This window comes from Miscanthus floridulus, chromosome 16 (assembly GCF_019320115.1).
Source record: "Miscanthus floridulus cultivar M001 chromosome 16, ASM1932011v1, whole genome shotgun sequence".
NCBI classification, from domain to species: Eukaryota; Viridiplantae; Streptophyta; class Magnoliopsida; order Poales; family Poaceae; genus Miscanthus; species Miscanthus floridulus.
The window spans coordinates 111706451-111727506 of NC_089595.1; the positions used below are offsets into that span (position 1 = coordinate 111706451).

General features: G+C 49.8%; 1 protein-coding gene across 1 annotated transcript; it reads left to right on the forward strand.

The window, feature by feature from the left end:
• The first annotated feature begins 16657 nt into the window (after positions 1–16657).
• On the forward strand, positions 16658–17215 carry LOC136511292 (uncharacterized). Its single transcript, XM_066505416.1, has one exon. The coding sequence runs from the start codon at positions 16658–16660 to the stop codon at positions 17213–17215; it is 558 nt and encodes a 185-aa protein (XP_066361513.1).
• Positions 17216–21056: the final 3841 nt, after the last annotated feature.

The window sequence follows — 21056 nt, forward strand, 5'->3', positions numbered from 1 at the left end:
GTATGTGCTCGGGATAATAAATCTGTGACTTGCCCACGATGCCTTATGCAACGACCGGTCCTTAATTGATACAGACAGGGAAAAAGTGTAACCGACCTATGCCCTGTTGGCCGTAGGACACAACCCCTTACACCCACCAGTACCCAAACCATATCCCTGCCTGATCACCATTTATCCTTTACATCATTTATCATGAGTGATCATAATTATCACCTATTTGTGAGTAACGACAGGTTACCCAAGCTACCGATATCCTGAGCATAGCAACTACTCGGCCTATACTAGTAGGACTCATGGGTAGATATATTTATGCATGTAGTTTTCATAAAATACCTGTAACTTAAATGCACATCATATATATATATATTCAGTGAGCATTAAAATAGGGTTTATGCACCGGGGCTTGCCTTGGACAGGCGGGGTATCAGCAACTGATGGCTCCGGGACTACCTCCTGCACGAGAATCTCCTCCTTGTACTCTTCGACGACTTTATCGTACTCCTGCTCGTCGAAGGTCATGATCTCCAGTGGCTCGTTCTCTATATGCATGCAGCGATGATGATGCAATAATTAATATTTATGCAACCGCAACTCTTAAAATAAGAACACGCTTATCATGCTAACAAGCTAGCTCTACTGATCTCATTCCAACTAATTTCTTAAATGATTTCATATGCTTTAAATTAGGTTATGTTAGCTACCTTAATAAATTAGCTATTCAGAGGCTACAAAAATTACAGTGAACACATAATAATACAATGAACCTACTGTAAAATATTTTTAGGGCTAGCACTTCTACCAATGCATCACAAAAATTCATTCTCTAAATAACCATAATAATAATACGTATTTCAAAATAATAAAGTAACTCTAAAGGTATCATTGAACTATACGAACTAATTACACTAACAGATAGATCATGAATTTAGGAATCTAACAAAATTTATTTCATAATAAATAAATAAATTCAAATGAGCTCTAGAGATGAAGAAAATGATATGGATGGGTAGAGCGTGATTTTAAATGAATTTAGGAAGAAGAAATAATGGAATCGGAGCTTGGATGAAAGAGATATTGATTTTGTCAGGTGGCCGCTAATTAATCCCGTAAAGGGTGATTAAGGAAAATGATTAGTGGCATTTGGCTAGCTGGTCACGTGAATTGGATGTCACGTGATGGACTTGGAGTGGGTCTTTAGTCATGAGTGAATTAATTCAAATGGACTTTGAGTGGTCTTTAGACTTAACGAGCACATCAGGACTGAAGTGTGCTTTGGGCTAAACGTGCTTGGCGGTGGGGTGTTGGTTCATTCATGCAGGTCAAGGAATTAATGGATAAGGAGAAGGAGGGGATTTTTGCATGCTGGCTACCTTGGCCGATTGCAGCTCGGGGAGGGAGGTCGACGAAGCGTAGCTTTCTCGAGCAAGACAGAGAAACTTGATTTGAGGAGGAAGAAGGTGAGTGGCGAAGCGGGACGGTTCGGCGGCTCGTCGTGTCCTTTTAAAGACAGGAGACACGAAGGCGCAACAGCGACACGTCGTAAGATTAGTGGCTAACTATCTTGCTTAAAGGTAATAAAGCGTTGCTTGCGCACGACGTGCTGCTCGGATGAACAGTGTTTTCTATGATGAACATTGTTTTTCATGATGAATAGTGCTCTGCGTTGCTGCAGTGCTACCGTATGGAAAAGGTGTCTGAGCTGTGTTTGCAAAGCAACTAAGCAGTGAGCAAGCGGCGTGCGTTGGTAATTTTGCAAGGCAATTAGCAAGCTAAGTAAAGGCGTGGGTGATTAGAACAACGAGAGAGGACAGTGACGCGTCGCGAGATTGATGGAGATGTAAATCTTGCCAAGTGGTATGCTAATAATTAGTGAATGACAATAATTTGTTATTTAACTTTGTGGCTATGGAGCTCTCACGTGGAGAGAGATGACGTGCTGGAAGGGCAACTTGTACTTCACGACGCTTGTTGGGCGTGATGACCGGGTAGATTCTAGTGAATGCTATTTGGGTACATTAGTGTGGGTCTAAAAATAATGGATGACACACAAATTTCTACGAGCTGCTGCGGTCGATCATCTTCGTTTGCTGAAGAGCACGTGCAACACACTAGAGGCTGCTGCCTAACTCGCCATTCATGACACGGCGAAGTAATGACACTGGTGAAACTTGCCAGTGAAGGGTACTACAAGCGTGCTACGCGGGCTTGCTCTACGAGTGTGCTGAGGGCGTGCCCCGAGGATCAAGAAGGAGATGAAATAGCGAGAGATGGAGTTGGATCAGGATGACAATAGTGAGTTGAGCTGTGCTGGAGAGTATTTGGACAAGGAATAAATTAGAGCTCAAATTGAGAAATTAGTGCAATAAAATTTAATTTCTCATTGTACCACATGCAATAATACATAAACATGATGCTCATGACATGGTTTTAGCAAAAATTATACAATGTAACACCGAGGGTGTTATAAATCTACCCCCCTAAAACAAAATCTCGACCCGAGATTTTATGTGCCTGGTGTGAGAAAGAGATAGGAATTACATTTCGACACAGCAACTAACTGAGGTGGGGGTAATGCTTCAATAGGTAACTCTCCTGTTCCCACGTGGCCTCATCCTCTGAATGGTTCTGCCATTGCACTTTGTAAAATTTTACCACACTGTTCCTGGTTACTCTTTCTTTCTCATCTAGGATTTTGATAGAATGCTCAACATAAGTCAAATCTGGCTGGAGGGAATGCCCTTCAATCTCCACAGCTTCATCAGGAACCCGCAAACATTTCTTCAATTACGATACATGGAACACGTTGTGCACCACAGATAAAATATTGGGAAGCTGTAGACGATAAGCAACAGGGCCACACTGCTCCAACACTTGATAAGGACCCACATATCAAGGGGCTAGCTTGCCCTGGACACCAAATCAATGCACCCCTCTCATAAAAGATACCTTGAGATACACATAATCTCCAGCTGCAAACTCTAAGGGCCTTCTTCGCTTATCGACATAGGCCTTCTGTCAGCTTTGAGCTGCTTTCAAGTGACTCCGAATAATGCTCACTTGATCTCAAGCCTCTTTGATGAACTTAGGCCCAAAATACCCACGGTCTCCTGCTTCAACCTAGTTGAGTAGTGTCCTACACTTTCTTCTGTATAGAGCTTCAAATGGTGCCATGCGGATGCTTTCCTGGTAGCTATTATTGTAAGAAAATTCGGCTAACTTCGGGCATTCATCCCACTTTTTAGGAAAAGAAATGGCACAAGCTCTCAACATGTCCTCGAGCACCTAGTTTACCCTTTCTGTTTGGCCATCAGTTTGGGGGTGATAGGCTGAACTGCGGAGGAGACTAGTCCAAGACACTCCTAGAGTTGCTCCCAGAAGCGAGAGACAAAAACTGAGCCCCTATCAGAGATGATAGTCAGGGGAACTCCGTATAGGGTCACAATCCGATCAAAGTATATCTCCGCATACTTCCTGGCTGTATATGAAATCTTCACCGAGATAAAATGAGTAGACTTGGTGAGGCGGTCCATAATGACCTAGATAGAATTATAACCCTTGGTTGTGCGTGGTAACCCCACAATGAAATCCATGGAAATATCTTTCCATTTCCAAACAGGGATGGGCAAGGGCTACAGATATCTTGGAGTACGCATATGATCTGCCTTAACTCTACCATAAGTGTCGCACTCCGTGACATGCCGGGTGATGTCCTGGTTCATGTTAGACCACCAGTACAAGTGGCGCAGATCATGATACATCTTGTTGCTGCTAGGATGAATAGACAGCTTTGAATGATGGGCTTCATTCAAAATCTTCCTTTTTAGCTCTTCATTGGATGGAACCACCAGTCTATCCTTGTATCTCACTACTCCATGCTCATCAACACTAAAGTGAGGGCCACGCCCTTCAGCCATCAATTTTCTGATGTGAGGAATTTCATCGGAGTCTTGCCTTTGCTCTAGAATAATCTGCTCAAGCAACTCTGAGGTCAAGGCAATATGAGCCAGCACTTCTTCATGGTTGAGAGATAAAGTTGCTTCTTCAACCTGGTGTGACTTTCGGCTCAAAGCATCGGCCACTACATTGGCCTTTCCTAGGTGATAATGGACTTCCAAGTTATAATCCTTTATCAACTCTAACCATCTCATCTGCCTCATGTTCAGCTTAGACTAGGTAAAAATATACTTGAGGCTCTTATGATTAGTGAAAATATGTACTTTGTTACCCAACAGATAGTGCCTCCAAATCTTCAGAGCGTGGACCATAGCGGCCAGCTCTAAGTCATGTGTGGGGTAATTCACCTTGTGCTTTTTCAGTTGGCGCAAAGCATAAGCTATCACACGCCCATGTTGCATAAGCACACACCCTAGCCTTGTCTTCGAGGCATCACAATATACATCAAAGGGTCTATCAATGTCCGGTTGGGCCAACATAGGAGCACTGGTCAGAAATGTCTTTAGAGCTTGGAAGGCTTCTTCGCAGGCTAGGCTCCAATCAAACTTAGCTTATTTTTGGAGCAGCTTGGTCATTGGCTGGGCTATCTTGGAAAAATCTGGAATGAAACGCCGATAGTGCCCCGTGAGACCAAGGAATTGATGAATCTGGTGCACAGATCTAGGAGACTTTCAATCCAACACATCTTGCACCTTGCTGGGATCTACTAAAACGCCATCAGGTGTCAACACATGCCCCAAAAACTACACTCGATCTAACCAAAATTCACACTTGCTGAATTTAGCATAAAGCTTGTGTTCCCTTAGTCAAGACAGTACTATCCAAATGTGTTGGGCATGCTCTTCATCATTCTTGGAATAAATCAGTATATCATCAATGAATACTACCATAAACTTATCCAGCTTTGGCATAAAGACTGAATTCATCAGGTACATGAAGAAGACTGGAGCATTGGTGAGACCAAAGGACATCACTAGGTACTGATACAGCCCATACCTAGTAGAAAAAGCTGTCTTTGGTATATCATGTGGTCTGATCTTGATCTGATGATAGCCTGATCGGAGGTCAATTTTCGAGAACACCTTGCCATCAGCTAGCTGATCGAACAAAGTATCTATGCGGGGCAAAGGATACTTATTCTTAACTGTTACCGCATTAAGAGGGCGGTAATCCACACACATCCGCAGAGTACCATCCTTCTTCTTCATGAAAATGGCTGGGTAACCCCATGGTGAAGAACTAGGATGGATGAAACCTTTTTCCATCAACTCTTCTAGTTGCTTCTTCATCTCAGCCAATTCCCTTGGAGCCATGCGGTACGGGCATCGGGAGATAGGAGCAGTACCAGGCTCTAGCTCAATGGAGAATTCCACCTCTCTGTCCGGTGGCTACCCAGGAAGATCTTCAGAAAAAACATCCGGGAACTCACATACCACAGGGATGGGGGTAAGATCAGAAGAGGCTTCCGCATGGGCAGCAATAGGTAAGACTAGATCTGAGGGTACAAGCAGAGACATCCTATCCTCAGAAGAAGGAAGCCATAACTCCACACTTCTCCACTTCAAATCCAAGACTACCCCATACACCCGCAACCAGTTCATTCCAAGAATAGCATCAATGCCTTGCCCCGGCATTACCATGAACTGTAGGCGGTAAGTGTGGGTGGCTAATACCATGCTCACTGTGTCCGTTCGGGTATTGATGAACATTTGTAAACCCGCAGTACGGATTCTATAGGCATATGGTATAGCCATAAGTGGTAAGTTGTGCCGATCTACAAATCACATGCTCATAAAGGAATATGATGCACCAGAATCGAACAACACATAAGCTGGATGGGAATCGATGGTAAACATACCAGCCATCACCGGTTCCTACTGCAATATCTACTCAGCATCTATGAAATGCACCTGTCTAGATCTGCTGGGCCCTTTCTTCTTGATTATGGTCCTCCTGACAAGCCTGGAGTTCACTGATGGTTGAGCAGACTGAGTGGGCTAATTCTGGGGACATGCTCGGGCGTAGTGGCCATCTTTGCCACACTTGAAGCAAGCACCAGGCTTGTTTCCAAATCCCTAGCGAGGTGGGACCTGCTGTCTCTGAGACTGCTGGGGCTGCACCTGCTAAGGGGGTGCACGGTTCTGTGTGGAGGAAGTCTGAGAAGCCTACTGGTGCTATTGAAACAAAGGCCCGCCTGATGATTGATAGGGCCCCGCCGGACAATCTATACCTTCTGAGTGTGAGGGTGGCTGGAAGACCCCGCAGCCACCCATTTCCTCCTCCACTCTGGCTGGGAATCTCGCTGAAAGCCCTCCATGGCAATGGCGCGTGTTCATCAGTGCCCCGAAGGTCTGATAGTTCATCGTGTATAGCTTCTCCTGAAGGATGGAAGAGAGATCGCTAAAGAAGCGGTCCTTCTTCTTGTCATTAGTGTCCACATGAATGCCGGCATACTAGGACAAGTGATTGAACTTATTCACATAGTCCATCACTGTCATACTCCCCTATCGCAGCTCTAGGAACTCAGTCAGCTTCCGGTTGATGACACCCGCCGGAATATAGAACTCTCTGAATGCTGTGGTGAACTTCTACCAGGTTGCCAGATGATCTGGCTGCTGCATGGCATGGAAGGTATCCCACCATGTAGTTGCGGACTCCAATAGTTGCTATGCTGCAAAGCGCACTTTCTGCTCGTCGACCACGTTGAGCAACAGAAACTTCTGCTCCAAAATGCGAAGCCAGTGCTCTACCTCCAGGGGCTCATCTGTCGGCGTGAAAGTGGGCGGGTGGGTCTTGAGGAAATCCTGGTAAGAGGAGGGTCAATCAGGACGACGGGCACCACCCTCGTTCCCACCATTGCCCCCGTGGCCTCCGTGGGCGAAGCCAGTGACAGCTTGTGCCATTATCTCCTTGGCAAAGGCTGACTCTCGATGAGCAGCCAATAGTTCTGCCATCATCTCAGCGTGAGTCATCAGAGGCAGTGGCGGCGGAGGAGGAGCCAGAAGTGGAGCCCCATGGCTCTCCCCGTTGGGCTCATGGGCCTGGCCACTCTCACCTTGGCCCTCGCCAAGATTGTGAGCTGCCCCAGCACTGGTGCTCCCACGTTCGGACCTTAGATTCATCTGTAAGAGGTAGAAACCATCCATTTAGAACAACCTTCCTGATCAGAAGCAGGGGATAGAGAAATGACAGCACATTTAATTAAAGCATTCTTTTAATTAATCCTATCACTTTACTAATCCAATTATATGTGTAGGGGGATTTTAGTTTAAGCAAGATGCTAATATCATGATGCATGCTTCGGCCTATACGTTCACTCAAGCCAGAATATAGCGGCATTCGTAAAATTTTCGGCACATCGCACACTCACTTTCCATATGCTAAGCGATTTCTTACGCAACGTAAGTTAGTGTACCTGCAGAAAACTGATTAGACAAAACCAGTGCCGCTATCCTACTTGTCTGGTTGTAAGTTGTAGTTCACAACAAAAGTCTCATACTCTTTGGGCAAAGAAGCAAAAATCAAATGAACTAGGAACTCATCCTTGAGCCCCAAGTCCATTGGCTTGAGCTTAGATGCCGTGTTGCTCATCTTCAATATGTGCTCTCTAATCCCTCCACCAGAGTATTTGTCATTAACTAACTTCTTAATGAGAGTGCTTGCATAAGCCTTTGAAGAGCCAGTAAACTGACTCTCCACCTTCTTGAGATACTCAGTGGCGGTGGTACATTTTGGGGGTGGAACCATTCTAATCGGGAAAAAGACCTAGGCCATGAACGGGGGAATGAAAGAGAGAGAGGATTGAAGTAACTGACCATCGGTGGGCTTGGCGGAGGAGCTCACCATGGCGACGGTGTCGGTGGCGCGAGAAATCGATGAAGAGGTGGCAGTGACGTCGGGCGGCGGTGTAGACGTCACAGTCCAAGGGCGGCGAGGACGTCGGGATTGATGCAATGGCGGCGGTGACTCTTCCCGTCGTTGGAAGCGCCCCCTCTCTAGATCGGATTAGGGTTGTAGGTGGGGTGTCTGGCGGCTCAGGTGAACCTCGTACCAAGTGCCCCGGTCCCCACCTTCTTTTATTTGGGGCTGTGCGACGGGAGCCCACCAACCATGGCTCGGTTGGACGCCCCCAATCAGGGCATGGATCAAATGCCCAAATTGACCGTTGGACCAACTTGGTGGAGATCAACCAAACAATTAGTACCTGGCAGCAGATTACTGATCAGCGACATCCGTGGTGGACAAGAAGAGTCTCAGCAAAGGAGAATGGAGATTTTTCAATGAATAAAATAAAAAAAAGAAAAGATGAAGAAAGCAGGGCCACAAAGATTCAGGCCATGCCATGTATATACAGCTGCAAACACCTGCATTTCACTGAATGCAATCATGCAAATTCCTACAACGAAAACCAGAAGATTTACATTTACACGGAGCCGCACCAGAGAGGTATACCACAAAACGAGCCGGCTGCAAGTAAGAACGCCGATGACAGTGACTTCACCATATACAACTACTATATCACAGGACGATTGATGAATCTAGCTCCCTCTCCTGATCCACATGTGAAAATCCCAGTAGCTGGAAAGACAAGGCACTACTCCCATGGCCAAAATCCATGTTCCCAACAAAATGTCGAGCTCCACTGGATATGTACTCAGCCTCTAGTCGGCGGCGATCTGTAGTGTGTTTGTGCTGTGGCGCTGTGCCGTGGGGACCTGCTTTCAGCACTGCAACTAGGGAGTTGCTCCTGTAATCTTCGCCAAGATTACTTTTTTTTATCCTTCAAAAACAATAAATTTCGTCCTGTGGGGGTTATAGAAACTAAAAGAAATAATCAATGCTTCCAGGAAACTATTTTGAAGGACATGAAATCGCTTCCCAGTGAAGAAGCAAGAGTTTTTTTTAACAAGACTCAGGAGAGCTGTTTCAATAGGTACTAGTCCAGCAAGGATTTGTGGCTACGAAAGATGAAGAATGACTGGGAGAGGCTGCTGTTTCAGAACTCAGAAGGCACACATCTGGGAAGAGAAAGAGATCCCTGAGGAAGACGCTCGAGGATGCCATCATATCGGGCAAATGGCTCAATGTGTCAAGTTTGGGAGCTGAGTTTCATATGGGGATTTAGGGCCTGTTTGGTTTGTGCCCTGCCAGGCAAATCTCGGCCCCAGGCGTCCACAACCAGACGTCTGGGAGCGCTGCCTGCGCCAGGCAGCTCTGACAGGGCACAAACCAAACAACCCCTTAATCTTTTGTGGAACATAGATACACCTGAATGCTATATTGGTTCTTGTCTTCCTTACTGGGGCAAGGCACTAAAAATCTAAAAAAAAACAATAAATTTCACTAAGGATGGTTTACCCGTGTGAATTCAGCTAAAAAGGGGAAGACAATACCAAAAAGTTCTGCAATAGAGCTGAGGGTGGAGGGGAAAGCATTAATGCATTATTAACCAAAATTTCTGTTCCTTTCGATTCAACAGATGTTTTTTCACTTTCTAAAAACTAAGAGTCTAGCTGTTGGAAGGAGCTCTTGTAATATTCCGTAAAACCAACTGAGTGCTCACAAAACAAAACAAAAACAAGTGTGTAATGGAATCTTAAAACACGAAAAACTGCAGAAAATTCTATATAACTGAATTTTGGCGGAACCCATTTTGCCAGCATTGTATCAAACAGATCAATAGGCAAGCTTCAAAAGATCCAAAACATAGTAATTTTAATCAAAAATTCAGTTTGTTCGAAAACTGATGTTGAGCAACAGGGAGGAGCTCTTGTAACATTAAAAAAAATGCACATGCCCTAAAAAAAATTGCACGTGTACAGAATATTAAAAAACATAATAAACTGAATTTGACGGAACCCATTTTACCAGCATAGTATCAAACAAATCAATAGGCACTCTTGAAAAGATCCAAAACATAATAACTTTAATCCAAATTTCCGTTTCTTCGATAACCGATGTTATTTCAGTTTCTAATACCGAAAGTTACGAGCAACTGGGAGGATGTGGCAGAACCGCCAAATCTAATGCCTCTCAGGAATAGTTGTCTTCCATTAGACACCAAGTAATCAAGAGAGGACACTAAACTACGCAGTTCCGTTGAGCATACACCAAGAGAGAACCAAAAAATCCACATTTTTCCATTAGGATCATAAATGAAAGAATAAAGCTTACAACATTCTTAAGTCATTTCTTACATCACTTCGTTACATTAACAGAATATTACCTCAATTGATTATAACAGCGAAATATAACACTGTTATCAGAGTTACAGAGGAAGCAAAGATTTATTAAATGACATGGTGGAGCATTAACATAGTGGACATTTTTATACAAGAGATGTGTCAGGTTCATAAACCCGGGGTCCCTAATGGGCCTGCTTCCCAGCAAAAAGCTCGGCCCAACAGACGACGTTGCGGACGACGCACAACTCCTGGGCCGGCCCAGATACCTAACGACAGGCCGTAAGAGTGAGCCAGTCTTCGACCGGAACGCTTCCGACTCCGACCCGCCTCTCCGACCGGAAGGCCTGGCCAAGGAGGGGCGACGCTCGCTTCGGACTCTGATCCGCCTCTCCGACCGGGAGGCCAGGCCAAAGAAGGGCGACGCTCGCTTCCGACTCCGACTCACGTCTCCGACCGGGAACACACCAAACCTCTACCTGCGGCTCTTCTCCGATCGGCGTGGTCGGAACCGACTGGGAACGACCAAACGGGGACACCCGCTCAGTGAGGACCCGAGAAATCAGGCGGAGCAGATAAGGTAAGGCTCACAAGTCAAACTGCAATACCGAGGACCGTACCCTGCACACCTACAGGACAGTACTGTCAGGCCATGTCAGAAGGGTACTTTGCAACCTTCCAGATATGTCAGGACACAAATAGTATTGTGGGCGCCGATATTTGTCCTACAGTATGGTAGGCGCCGATATTTGCCATACCAGAAGAACACGATGGAACCAACCACATGGATCAGGGCGTCAACAGTATTGTAGGCACCGACAAACTATCTCGTACCCGATGGCGTGGGCAACAAGACTAGGTAGCACACACTCCCTCTCTCTCACTTGTAAGGCCGTCCCCTTCATCTATAAAAGGGGATGCGCCCCTCCTAAAAGGAGGATCGATTCAACAAACAACAGACAACACACGGATCATTCCGACTCACTCTCTGCTAGCTTTAGACATTCTAAAGCTACACAAAGCATACATTCCATATACTTAGCGCACGTAGGAGCTCCTGTCACTCTCGGTCCTTCGGTCTAGAGTCCGACCGGACCTCTGATACCCCCCATCTTATTCCCACTCGTTTGTAACCCCACAACAAACTTCGAGCACCTAGGCTCAGGAATAAAGTCGCCGACCGACTCAAACTGGACATAGGGCACGTTGCCTAAACTAGTATAAACCCTGTGTCATTGAGTGCTAGGCCACATCCGATCACAACGTACGGCAAAACAACAAATATTTATTAGTTGGTCACTTTTCTCACCGACTGTTGGCATCGTCCGTGGGGAGAACGTCGTACGTTCATGCTTTTGGTCATCGGATGGCCCACCTTTCCGCCATCTTTAGCATGACGGGCTCAAGCGATACGACTCGCTTGGGCTCGGTGGAGTTTCCCATGCTCCCACCTATTAGGATGTAGGTTCCTCCCGTCTTTGAGCCATCCCAGACCTTCCTCTTCGAAAGCCTGGACTTCATCACCAATCGGCTCGACGTGCTTCACCTCCTCGAGGAGGCACTTGTCCTGGCGCCCATCGGAGGAGGAGCGCCCTTCGTCGGCTCTAGGACACCCAGCGACTTCAACAATGAGGCGCCTATGCTTCGCTCCGAGCCTACGCTGGGCGCAAACCCCGCTGTGAGTAACGTACATACTGTTATTTACTCGTTATTTACTATCTTTCGCTAATTCTCCGGAGGGAGCCCGTTGTCCCTGCCGCGACCGCCATGCGGTCGGTTCCCCTATGGCCTTGCATCCCCCACGGACGCGTACGCACGGGGGCTCCAAAAGATGCTGACGCCGCCCCCTCTCACATCCGAATTCATGGGTATGGCGGGTTACGCTCCTGCCTCTTCCCATGACCTCATGGATGACGAGGTTGAGAGCGATGGCTCCAGCATTGGCGACGTTGTGGCACCTAGCCACCCTCTGTCCTGAGAGTGAGCTATGGCGGACATCCTGGGACAGCCGCCGGTGGTAGCGGAGTCTCTACAGACCCACACCCCTCTGGACCCTCATGCAGAGGCCCTCATGTGTGCGTACGAGCATGGCGAGGAGCTACGACAAATGCGGCAAAACTAGCCACCACCTGTGTTGGCGCGCTCGGCGCAGCATGCTGCGCCCCGCACGTGAAACCCAGCGAGCGGCGCCCGGGGTCGCGCCCACTAGGTCCAGCGCAACATCATGGACGGGGGGAATGATCCCCCATAGTTTGCTCGGGCTGGCCAGAACATCGCCGCCGTGGCGATGCTTCTGCGCGGTCTTCTAGAGCCGGTCAACCCCCAGGAGCAGGTGATCCACCGGAACCTCTGGGCGCTGGTGGAAACAGCTACCGTTCAGCAGGCGAAGAGCTCCGCGTCATGACACTGACTCGTGGCCTCTCTCCCTACCGGGGAATGGGGACGCACTAGTCACACCGCTCCATCCGCTCACCTCTACAGTCGCCAGGCGTGGAACAGGAGGCTACAACTGCACCATGGCCTGACCCAGCACCCGTTCCACACCGACCACCTGTGCGCGAAGGCCTTGGGCCAAACCAAGATGCTCGCAGCTTCATCAACAACCGGTGCCAGGCCTGGCATGATGTTGACATCCATCGGGGGGCGGTGGGGGCAGGCGGCACGGGCACCGGCTGGACCATCGAGGGGAGCGGTGAAATGCACCCCAGGCATGGTCGCCGACTCGACGACCGGAGTCCTAGCCCAGATGGCCCAGGACCATGGGCCTTTGGCCGACGTATCCAGAGAGCACCGTTGCCACAGCGCTTCCGACCGCCTACCAACATCGCCAAATATACCGGGGAGACGAACCTCGAAATATGGCTCGAAGACTTCTGGCTCGCCTATCGAGCCGGAGGAGTGGATGATGACCACTTCATCATTCAATACCTCCCCATCTACGTGGGGGAACATGATGAGGACATGACACCCATGCATATGACCATGTTTGGTCTATGGCATGGAGGGGTAGGAGGCCAGCAAGGGTGTCCAAGTCAAGAAGGAGGTCCGAGGCTAATTCGGTTTGAGTCCCCGAGGTGGAGGCCCAAAGCAACTCAAGTTCGAGTCTGTCTCGGGTTCCAGGACCAGTCTGCCTTAAACTGGTCACCCAAGACGCATCCGGACTCCATTTTCGATGATCCACATATGGATGAAAATCTAATTTGATAAGGAAGCCAATCCAAGTGGTTTGACATCAAAAGCTCTTCAGAATCAACGAGAATCGTCGAAACAAGTCAGCGTCCAGAATCTGCCAGGGTGCTACGACACCGTGTATCGTGTTTGGGCCCATTAGAGGGCGCATCCAGGGGGTGACGCCCAAGACTTTATAAATACCAGCCGGCGCTCTCCTTAGGGTTTGGGTTTTGTTTAGTTCTTGATTTCCTCTTGAAACAGACATCGTTTTGCTGCAACTGTTGCCGTCAAGGCCGCTTGCTATGAACCAGGGTCCTAGTTCTTGATCTTGTTCGCCTATGGCGATTAGTCCTTTCGAATAAAGACTTGAACTCCTTCTTGATTTCATAAGCCTCATATTTATTTGCAATTTCAGATTGCGTTCATCCTGTTCTTGCTTGTGTTCTCGATTCGCTTGTAGGAAAGCCTTCTCGGCGAGGTCAATCACGTTCGCGTGGTTGATAACCAATGGAGCAGTGGTGTAACAGTTGTGGGGGTCCAAATCAATCTTGGTTCGAAGCCTAGATCGTGAACGTCGAGTCTCCACCAATCGACGCTATCATACCTTTCGGAAGATTGGGCCTAGTCTACATCAGAACATGTTCGAGCATGGCTCGAATTCCTCCCGCATGACAGCATCCGTGACTGGGCGGATCTCAAGAGGATCTTCATCGAGAACTTCCAGGGGATGTATGTTCATCCCAGGAATTCCTCGGACCTCAAGAGCTACCAACAGGAGCCCAACGAGTCCCTATGGGATTACATCCATAGGTTCTCAAGATGATGTAACTCCCTTCCTCATGTCGTCGACATAGACATCATCAGCATATTCCTCTCTAGGACGACATGTGAGTCCCTGATCCACAAGCTCGGCTGTCTAAAGCCTCAAACCACCCGCGACTTGCTCGACGTCGCCATGAACCACGCCTTCGACGAGGAGGCGGTTGAAGCAGTCTTTAGTGGAGGCTGGGACAAGGGCAAGGCCAAGCGTGAGGACCAGGACGAGGGCCCCTCCACGTAGAGGGGCAAAAAGAACAAGAAGGATCGGCGCTGACTGGCCAACTCCATGTTGGTCGCCGCGGCTGATCGCGCGAGCAAGCAGCCCCAATAGGGCCTGCCTAACCACTTCGACAAACTCATGGAGAGCTCGTGCACCAACCATGCCTACCCCATCAAGCACCTCTACAAGGACTACAAACTCCTCAAGCGCTTTTTGTGATAGGCCGATGGGCCGAAAGAGGGAAAGGGCAAGGAGGTAGCAACCAAGAAAGGAGGCACAGTGGGCAAGGATGGGGACGACTTTCCTGATCCTGAGGAATGCCACATGATCTTTGGGGTATCTGATACCATCTACTCCAAGCGCCAGCACAAAGTGCGCTACAAAGAAGCATGCGTCGCCGAAATGGCCGTCCCCTCCTTCCTTAGCTGGTCGGAATCTCCAATCACTTTTGATCAGAGGGACCATCATTCCCATGTCGCTAGACCGGGTCGCTACCCGCTCATCGTCGACCCAATTATCCATAAGAGGTGCCTCACCAAGGTGCTGATGGACGGAGGCAGCGGCCTCAACATCCTCTATGTCGACACCCTCGATGCCATGCGCATCACCCTGTCAGAGCTCCTCCCAGTGAGCTCTCCCTTCCACGGCGTGATCCCAGGAGGGTAGATCAACCTGCCCGTCACGTTTGGTGACTGAGCCAACTTCCGTTCGGAGGTCCTTACCTTCGAGGTGGTGGACTTCCCGGGGTCCTACCATGCCACCTTAGGGTGGCCATGCTACGCCAAGTTCATGGCGATTCCCAACTACACCTACCTGAAGTTGAAGATGCCAGGACCGAACGACATCATCACTGTGGGTAGCACCTTTTCACACGCCTACATGTGCGACCGCAAGCATTACGACCTTGCCACTGCCGTCATCAACTCAACCGAGCTCCCTTAGCTCGGAGATTCCTCGACTCCAGCAGTCCCAGACTACAACAAGCCAACCTCCTCGACTGCCTTCCGCCCATTCGAGGAAACTAAGGCAGTGGGAATCGATCCCACCGACCCAACCAAGATGGTGTGGATCAGGACCCAGCTCCTAGCCAAATAGGAATGTGAGCTCGCCGACTTTTTATGCGCCAATCGCGATGTCTTCGTATGGAAACCTTCCGACAAGACAGGCATACCATGGGAGGTCACCGAGCATGCATTACACCTCGTCTGGGCTCCAAGCCCACCAAGCAACGCCTGTGTCACTGTGACGATGAGAGGCGCAGGGCCATAGGTGAGGAGGTCGCCAAACTCTTGGCAGCTAGATTCATCAAGGAGGTATACCACTTTGACTGGCTTGCCAATCTTGTTATTGTTAAAAAGAAGACCGGGAAATGAAGAATGTGCATTGATTATACCGGCCTCAACAAGGCGTGCCCAAAGGACCATTTTCCTTTGCCACGCATAGACCAGATAGTCGACTCCACCTTAGGATGCGAAATTCTCTCCTTTCTAGATGCCTACTTAGGCTATCACCAGATCGTGATGAAAGAGTCCGACTAGGTCATAACCTCATTCATCACCCCATATGGTTTGTACTATTACATAACCATGCCTTTTGGTCTAAAGAACGCTGGTGCCACCTATCAACGGTGCATGTAGCAATGCTTCGCCGATCAAATCGACCTGCTCGACCAACCTGACCAAGGCGAGCGGCCAAAACCAACAATCACCATCTATGTTGATGACATAGTGGTAAAAATGTCTCAAGCTTGCGACCTGATCGCGAACTTGGCCGCAATGTTCACGAACCTCTGAAGGTTCAACATCAAATTGAATCCCGAAAAGTGTGTTTTCGGGGTTCCAAAGGGGAAACTGCTAGGGTACATCATGTCCAAACGCGGTATCCAGGCCAACCCCAAAAAAATGACGGCCATCTCCAACACGGGCCCTGTACGCAATGTTAGGGGCATACAAAGGCTCACTGGCTGTTTGGCCGCCCTAAGCCGGTTCATCTCCTAGCTAGGCGAGCTGGGGATGCCTCTCTACAAACTTCTCAAAAAGATGGACGCATTTGTCTGGACTGAGGAAGCACAGCAGGCTTTGGAGAGCCTCAAAGCATCACTGACGTCAGCCCCAATCCTCGTCGCTCCCGAATGGGGAGAACCCCTCCTTCTCTATGTCGTGGCAAGCAGCCACGTGGTGAGCGCTGCCTAGTTGTCGAAAGGGAGGAGCTGGGACACCACCTTAAGGTCCAACGACCCATATACTTTGTCGGAGAGGTACTCACCGATGCCAAGGTCCAGTACCCCTAGGTGTAGAAACTTCTATATGCCATGCTAATGGTGACCCAGAAGGTCCTACACTACTTCACCGACCATGAAGTCCTGGTCGTCACTTCATACCCGCTGGGAGACATCGTCCACAACCACGACATCGCGGGACAAATCTCCAAGTGGGCACTCAAACTAATGGGCCACGACATCAGGTATATCCCCCATACCGCTATTAAGTCCCAAGCTCTCGTGGATTTTGTCATCGAATGGATGGAGATCCAGCTACCAACCCCAGACGTCACCCATGAGTACTGGATGATGTACTTCGACTGGTTTGTAATGGCGCCCGGTTCGAGGGCTGGAGTGGTTGTAATCTCCCCAGACGGGAGCAGGCTTCGCTACGCGATTCGCCTCCACTTTTTAGCCTCAAACAACGCCACGAAATACGAGGCCCTCATCAATGGACTGCGCATCGCCATCGAGCTCGGCGCTACATGGCTCTACGTCCGCGGTGACTCAGAGTTGGTCGTCGACCAAGCCATGAAGGAGTTCTCTTGCAAAAGCTCCCTCATGGTAGCATACTGCCAAGAGGTGCACAAGTTTGAGGACAAATTCTAGGGGATCGAACTACATCATGTCCCCCGAAAGGACAGCGATGCTGCTAATTTTCTCGCAAAATTGGCCGACAGGCGGGTTCCAACTCCGGATGGGGTCTTCATCAACGACCTTCACAAGCCCTCCGCCCGCATCCTAGAAGGTACGATCCAGACACACCCCGATGCCAACCTGGTGCTCGAGGGCTCCGACCTCAATGCTTTTGTGATGATGTCGCCCGCCGATGTCACCGTGGTAGCACTCGATCAAACCAACTGGCGAGCACCGCTACTCACCTACCTCCTCGAGGCAGTTCTCCCACCCGAAAGGACTAAAGCACGACGGATCGCTCAACGCATCAAGATGTTCGTCACAATCGGTAACAAACTTTACAAGCGAAGTCCATCAGGAATACTCATGAAGTGCATCCCTACCGACCAAGGAAAACAGATCCTCCTCGAGGTCCATGCCGGAATCTGCGGACATCACGCGGCGCCAAGGTCACTGGTTGAAAAATCCTTTTGGCAAGGTTTTTACTAGCCCACCGTGCTACGAGATGCAGAGGAGGTCGTCCGCAGGTGTGAAGGGTGCCAGTTCTACACTCGGTAAACTTATTTACTAGCACAGGAGCTCCAAACCATCCCCATCACCTGACCATTCTTGGTCTAGGGCCTCGACATCGTAGGACCCCTCAAAAAGGGCCCGAGTGACTTTACTCACCTACTCATAGCAGTGGACAAATTCACCAAGTGGATAGAGGTGAAACCCATCACCAATATTCGTTTAGAAGAGGCGGTCAAGTTCTTCCAAGGCATCATCTACTGGTTCGGTGTTCCTAACTGTATCATCAATGACCACGGAACTAACTTCACTGGGAAGAAGTTCTTGGACTTCTGTGATGGATACGACATCAGGATCGACTGGGCCTTGATCGGACATCCGCATACTAACGGTCAGGTCGAGCGAGCCAATGGCATGGTGCTCCAAGGACTCAAGCCATGCATTTTTGATCGACTCAACAAGTATGCTGGGTGATGGGTTGCAAAGGTCCCAGCAATCCTCTGGAGCCTAAGAATAACCCTGAACCGATCCACAGGGTTCACACCCTTCTTCCTAGCCTACGGAGCTGAAGTATTGTTGCCCTCCGACCTCGACCATGGCGCCCCAAGAGTGAAGGCCTTCGACCATGACTGAGCCATGGAGGCTCAGCAAGACATGGTCGACCTACTCGAGGAGGCTCATGAGATGACCGTCATCCGCTTCGCTCGCTACTAGCAAACTCTCCATAGGTACCACGAAAGAAAAAATAGAGGGAGGATCCTCGAGGTCGGAGACCTCATGCTCTGGAGAGCCCAATCAACCAAGGAGAAACACAAACTCTCTCCGTCTTGGGAAGGACCCTATATGGTGACCGAAGTGATCTGACCGGGCACCTACCGGCTAAAGGACGACAACAACAACGTTCTCACCAACACTTGGAACATCGAACAGTTACGTCATTTTTCCCTTAAAAATTCGGTCTAACTGTTTTCTTTGATTTAACGTTTGCTCCTACAAGCACCCTAGCCCAAACACTTTTGGCCTGGGTCGCTCGGGGGCTCCATGAGGGTGCGATACCACCTCTTTTTTGCTATCATATAGTAAATACTTTTTACCCGAACAAAAGGGTAGTCCATTCCTTTAATTACCCTATGTAACTTTGTTTTAAATTCCTAACCAATCACACCCCGCCACGACCTATGGTTACGAGCAGCTGAGCCTCACGGGCCATGCCTGGGTTCTTAAGGTTGCAGCCTAAGGGTCAAATAGGTAGGTACAAAAAAGAAAGGATAAAAAATAGAGCTATGTTAGGGTAAAAACAAAGAACAGATGGGACAAGCTTCCCCTTACAAAGTGATTCATCAGAAAACGAAATTGATGTATTCATCAATACAAACTCTTCACTTGGGGCCTTCCCCATGAACTTATCCTTTACATATGCTAATCACTTCTACTCTAAATACTACTGTGGCCGCCCGGCGGCATCGGCTGATGGCGCGACCGATGAATATAAGGGATGCTCGCTCTTCGATGGGGCGACGATCGGTTCGATCGGAGGCGGGACAATGCTCGCTTCTGACCTGGCCCCCACTCCATCCGAAGGCTGGGTGATGTCTTCTTGATGCACGCCTTTAGCCACGCTCGCATGGTGAGCCTCCATCACCCACTGCGCAGAGACTTGCTCAGCCACCAACTGTGCATGTGGCAGCAAGCTTTCCCCGAGCGCATGGATGGCATCCGTGCTCTAGCCATCGGCGTACCCGCTGTAGATGGTGGCAAACTCTAGGTCCGGGTGGTGCGTCGCCACTAAGGTCAGCACCCTCGACGTCCTATAGAACATCCCATTGGAGATGAGCGCCCGAACCTCGTTCGGGACCTCCGCCAGCAGGATGGCGGGCGTGCTGGTGCTCGGCGTCGACCCGAACACCTCCGAGACAACGACCTGGGTGATGTTGTAGATCTGGTTGAGCTCCCCCTCGAGAGCACATCGCTCTTCAAGGGACTTAGCCAGTGCCTTCGCACTCTGACCCATCGCCGCCTTGGCTGTCTCCAGCTCCCGCTCCAGCGATCCAACCCATCCACCTAGTTCTGGAAGGACGACAAGCTTAGAAGCAGGGGAAAGGATAAACCAAGACATCAACCAAAGATGGAATGGATACATACCGAGCCGGGTGCCTTTGAGGATGGAGAGCCCTTCCTCTTGCTAGGTGACTTTCTCGAGCAGATGGGCGTTCGACTCCTCTAGCCCAAGTGCCCGCCCTCGGAGCTTGAGCACTTCCTGGCCAACCTCCAACCGGGCCTTCCACTCCATCTCCAGAGCCTCCAAAGACTCCTAGAGCGCCGCCTCAGTCTCCACCAACTAGACCTCTGCCGCCTCGGTCTCCACCAGCCGGACCTTCGCCGCGTCGAGTCCCCGCTCGGCGGCAATCGCTCGTTCCACCACGAGCAGCTCTGCCACCCATGCTCCCATCACCTCGGCCGCCTGGTCTTGAGACTCATGGTGGGTGGACTCTAGCTAGTGCTCTGAGCTCGCTAACCCACCATGACATTGTAGCCTCCTGCTCCATCCGAGCATGCTCCTCCCGAAGGAAACGGGACTTGAGGCTCGACATCTCCTCTAAACCCTACAATGCAAGAAGCAAACACGCTGAAACAACTAGCGAGAGACCAAGGAATCAAGGAAAGATGCTAAAAACATAGAAAACTTACATCTGTGACATGGGGCAGGTCAACCGTTATCGCCTGATGGACGGACACAACCCGCTCCATGGTGTCCCTGAGCCTCACCTTGGTTTGGGCGAGATCAGACTCCATCGCGGGTCCTCTCCCCCAAGTACGTCCCAGAGCTACACCTCCTCCTCATCTCGATGAACCGAGCCTTCCTTGGGTCGCTAGGGTAGGGCCACACTAGGTCATGGGTCACCCCCAACCCGCTAGAAGGCCCAGCCAATGATCGGACCACCGCTAGCTCCAACGATGGTAGGATCACCGACGGCTCCACCCTAGCACCTGCCTCGCTAGGGGAGGGGATCACCATTGCCTCGACCCCACGGCCCATCGGGGGAAGTTCTGCCTCCGGCCTAGCCGCGTCACCCCCTGACACCTCTAGCTCCGACCAGGAGGGCGAGTCATGTGTCCCTCCACCGAGCGAGGCAGGGAGCCTAGTCTCCCTCCTCTCCTCCACCACAGCCGATGTGGGAGGGATCACGAGGGTCACCTCTGACCCAGCCCCCGTCATCACCACCAGGATTGCCGCCATCACCGCCATTGTCACTGCCACCGAGCCCATGATCGACCGGGAGGGCGCAACCCCTAGAGGGGAAGG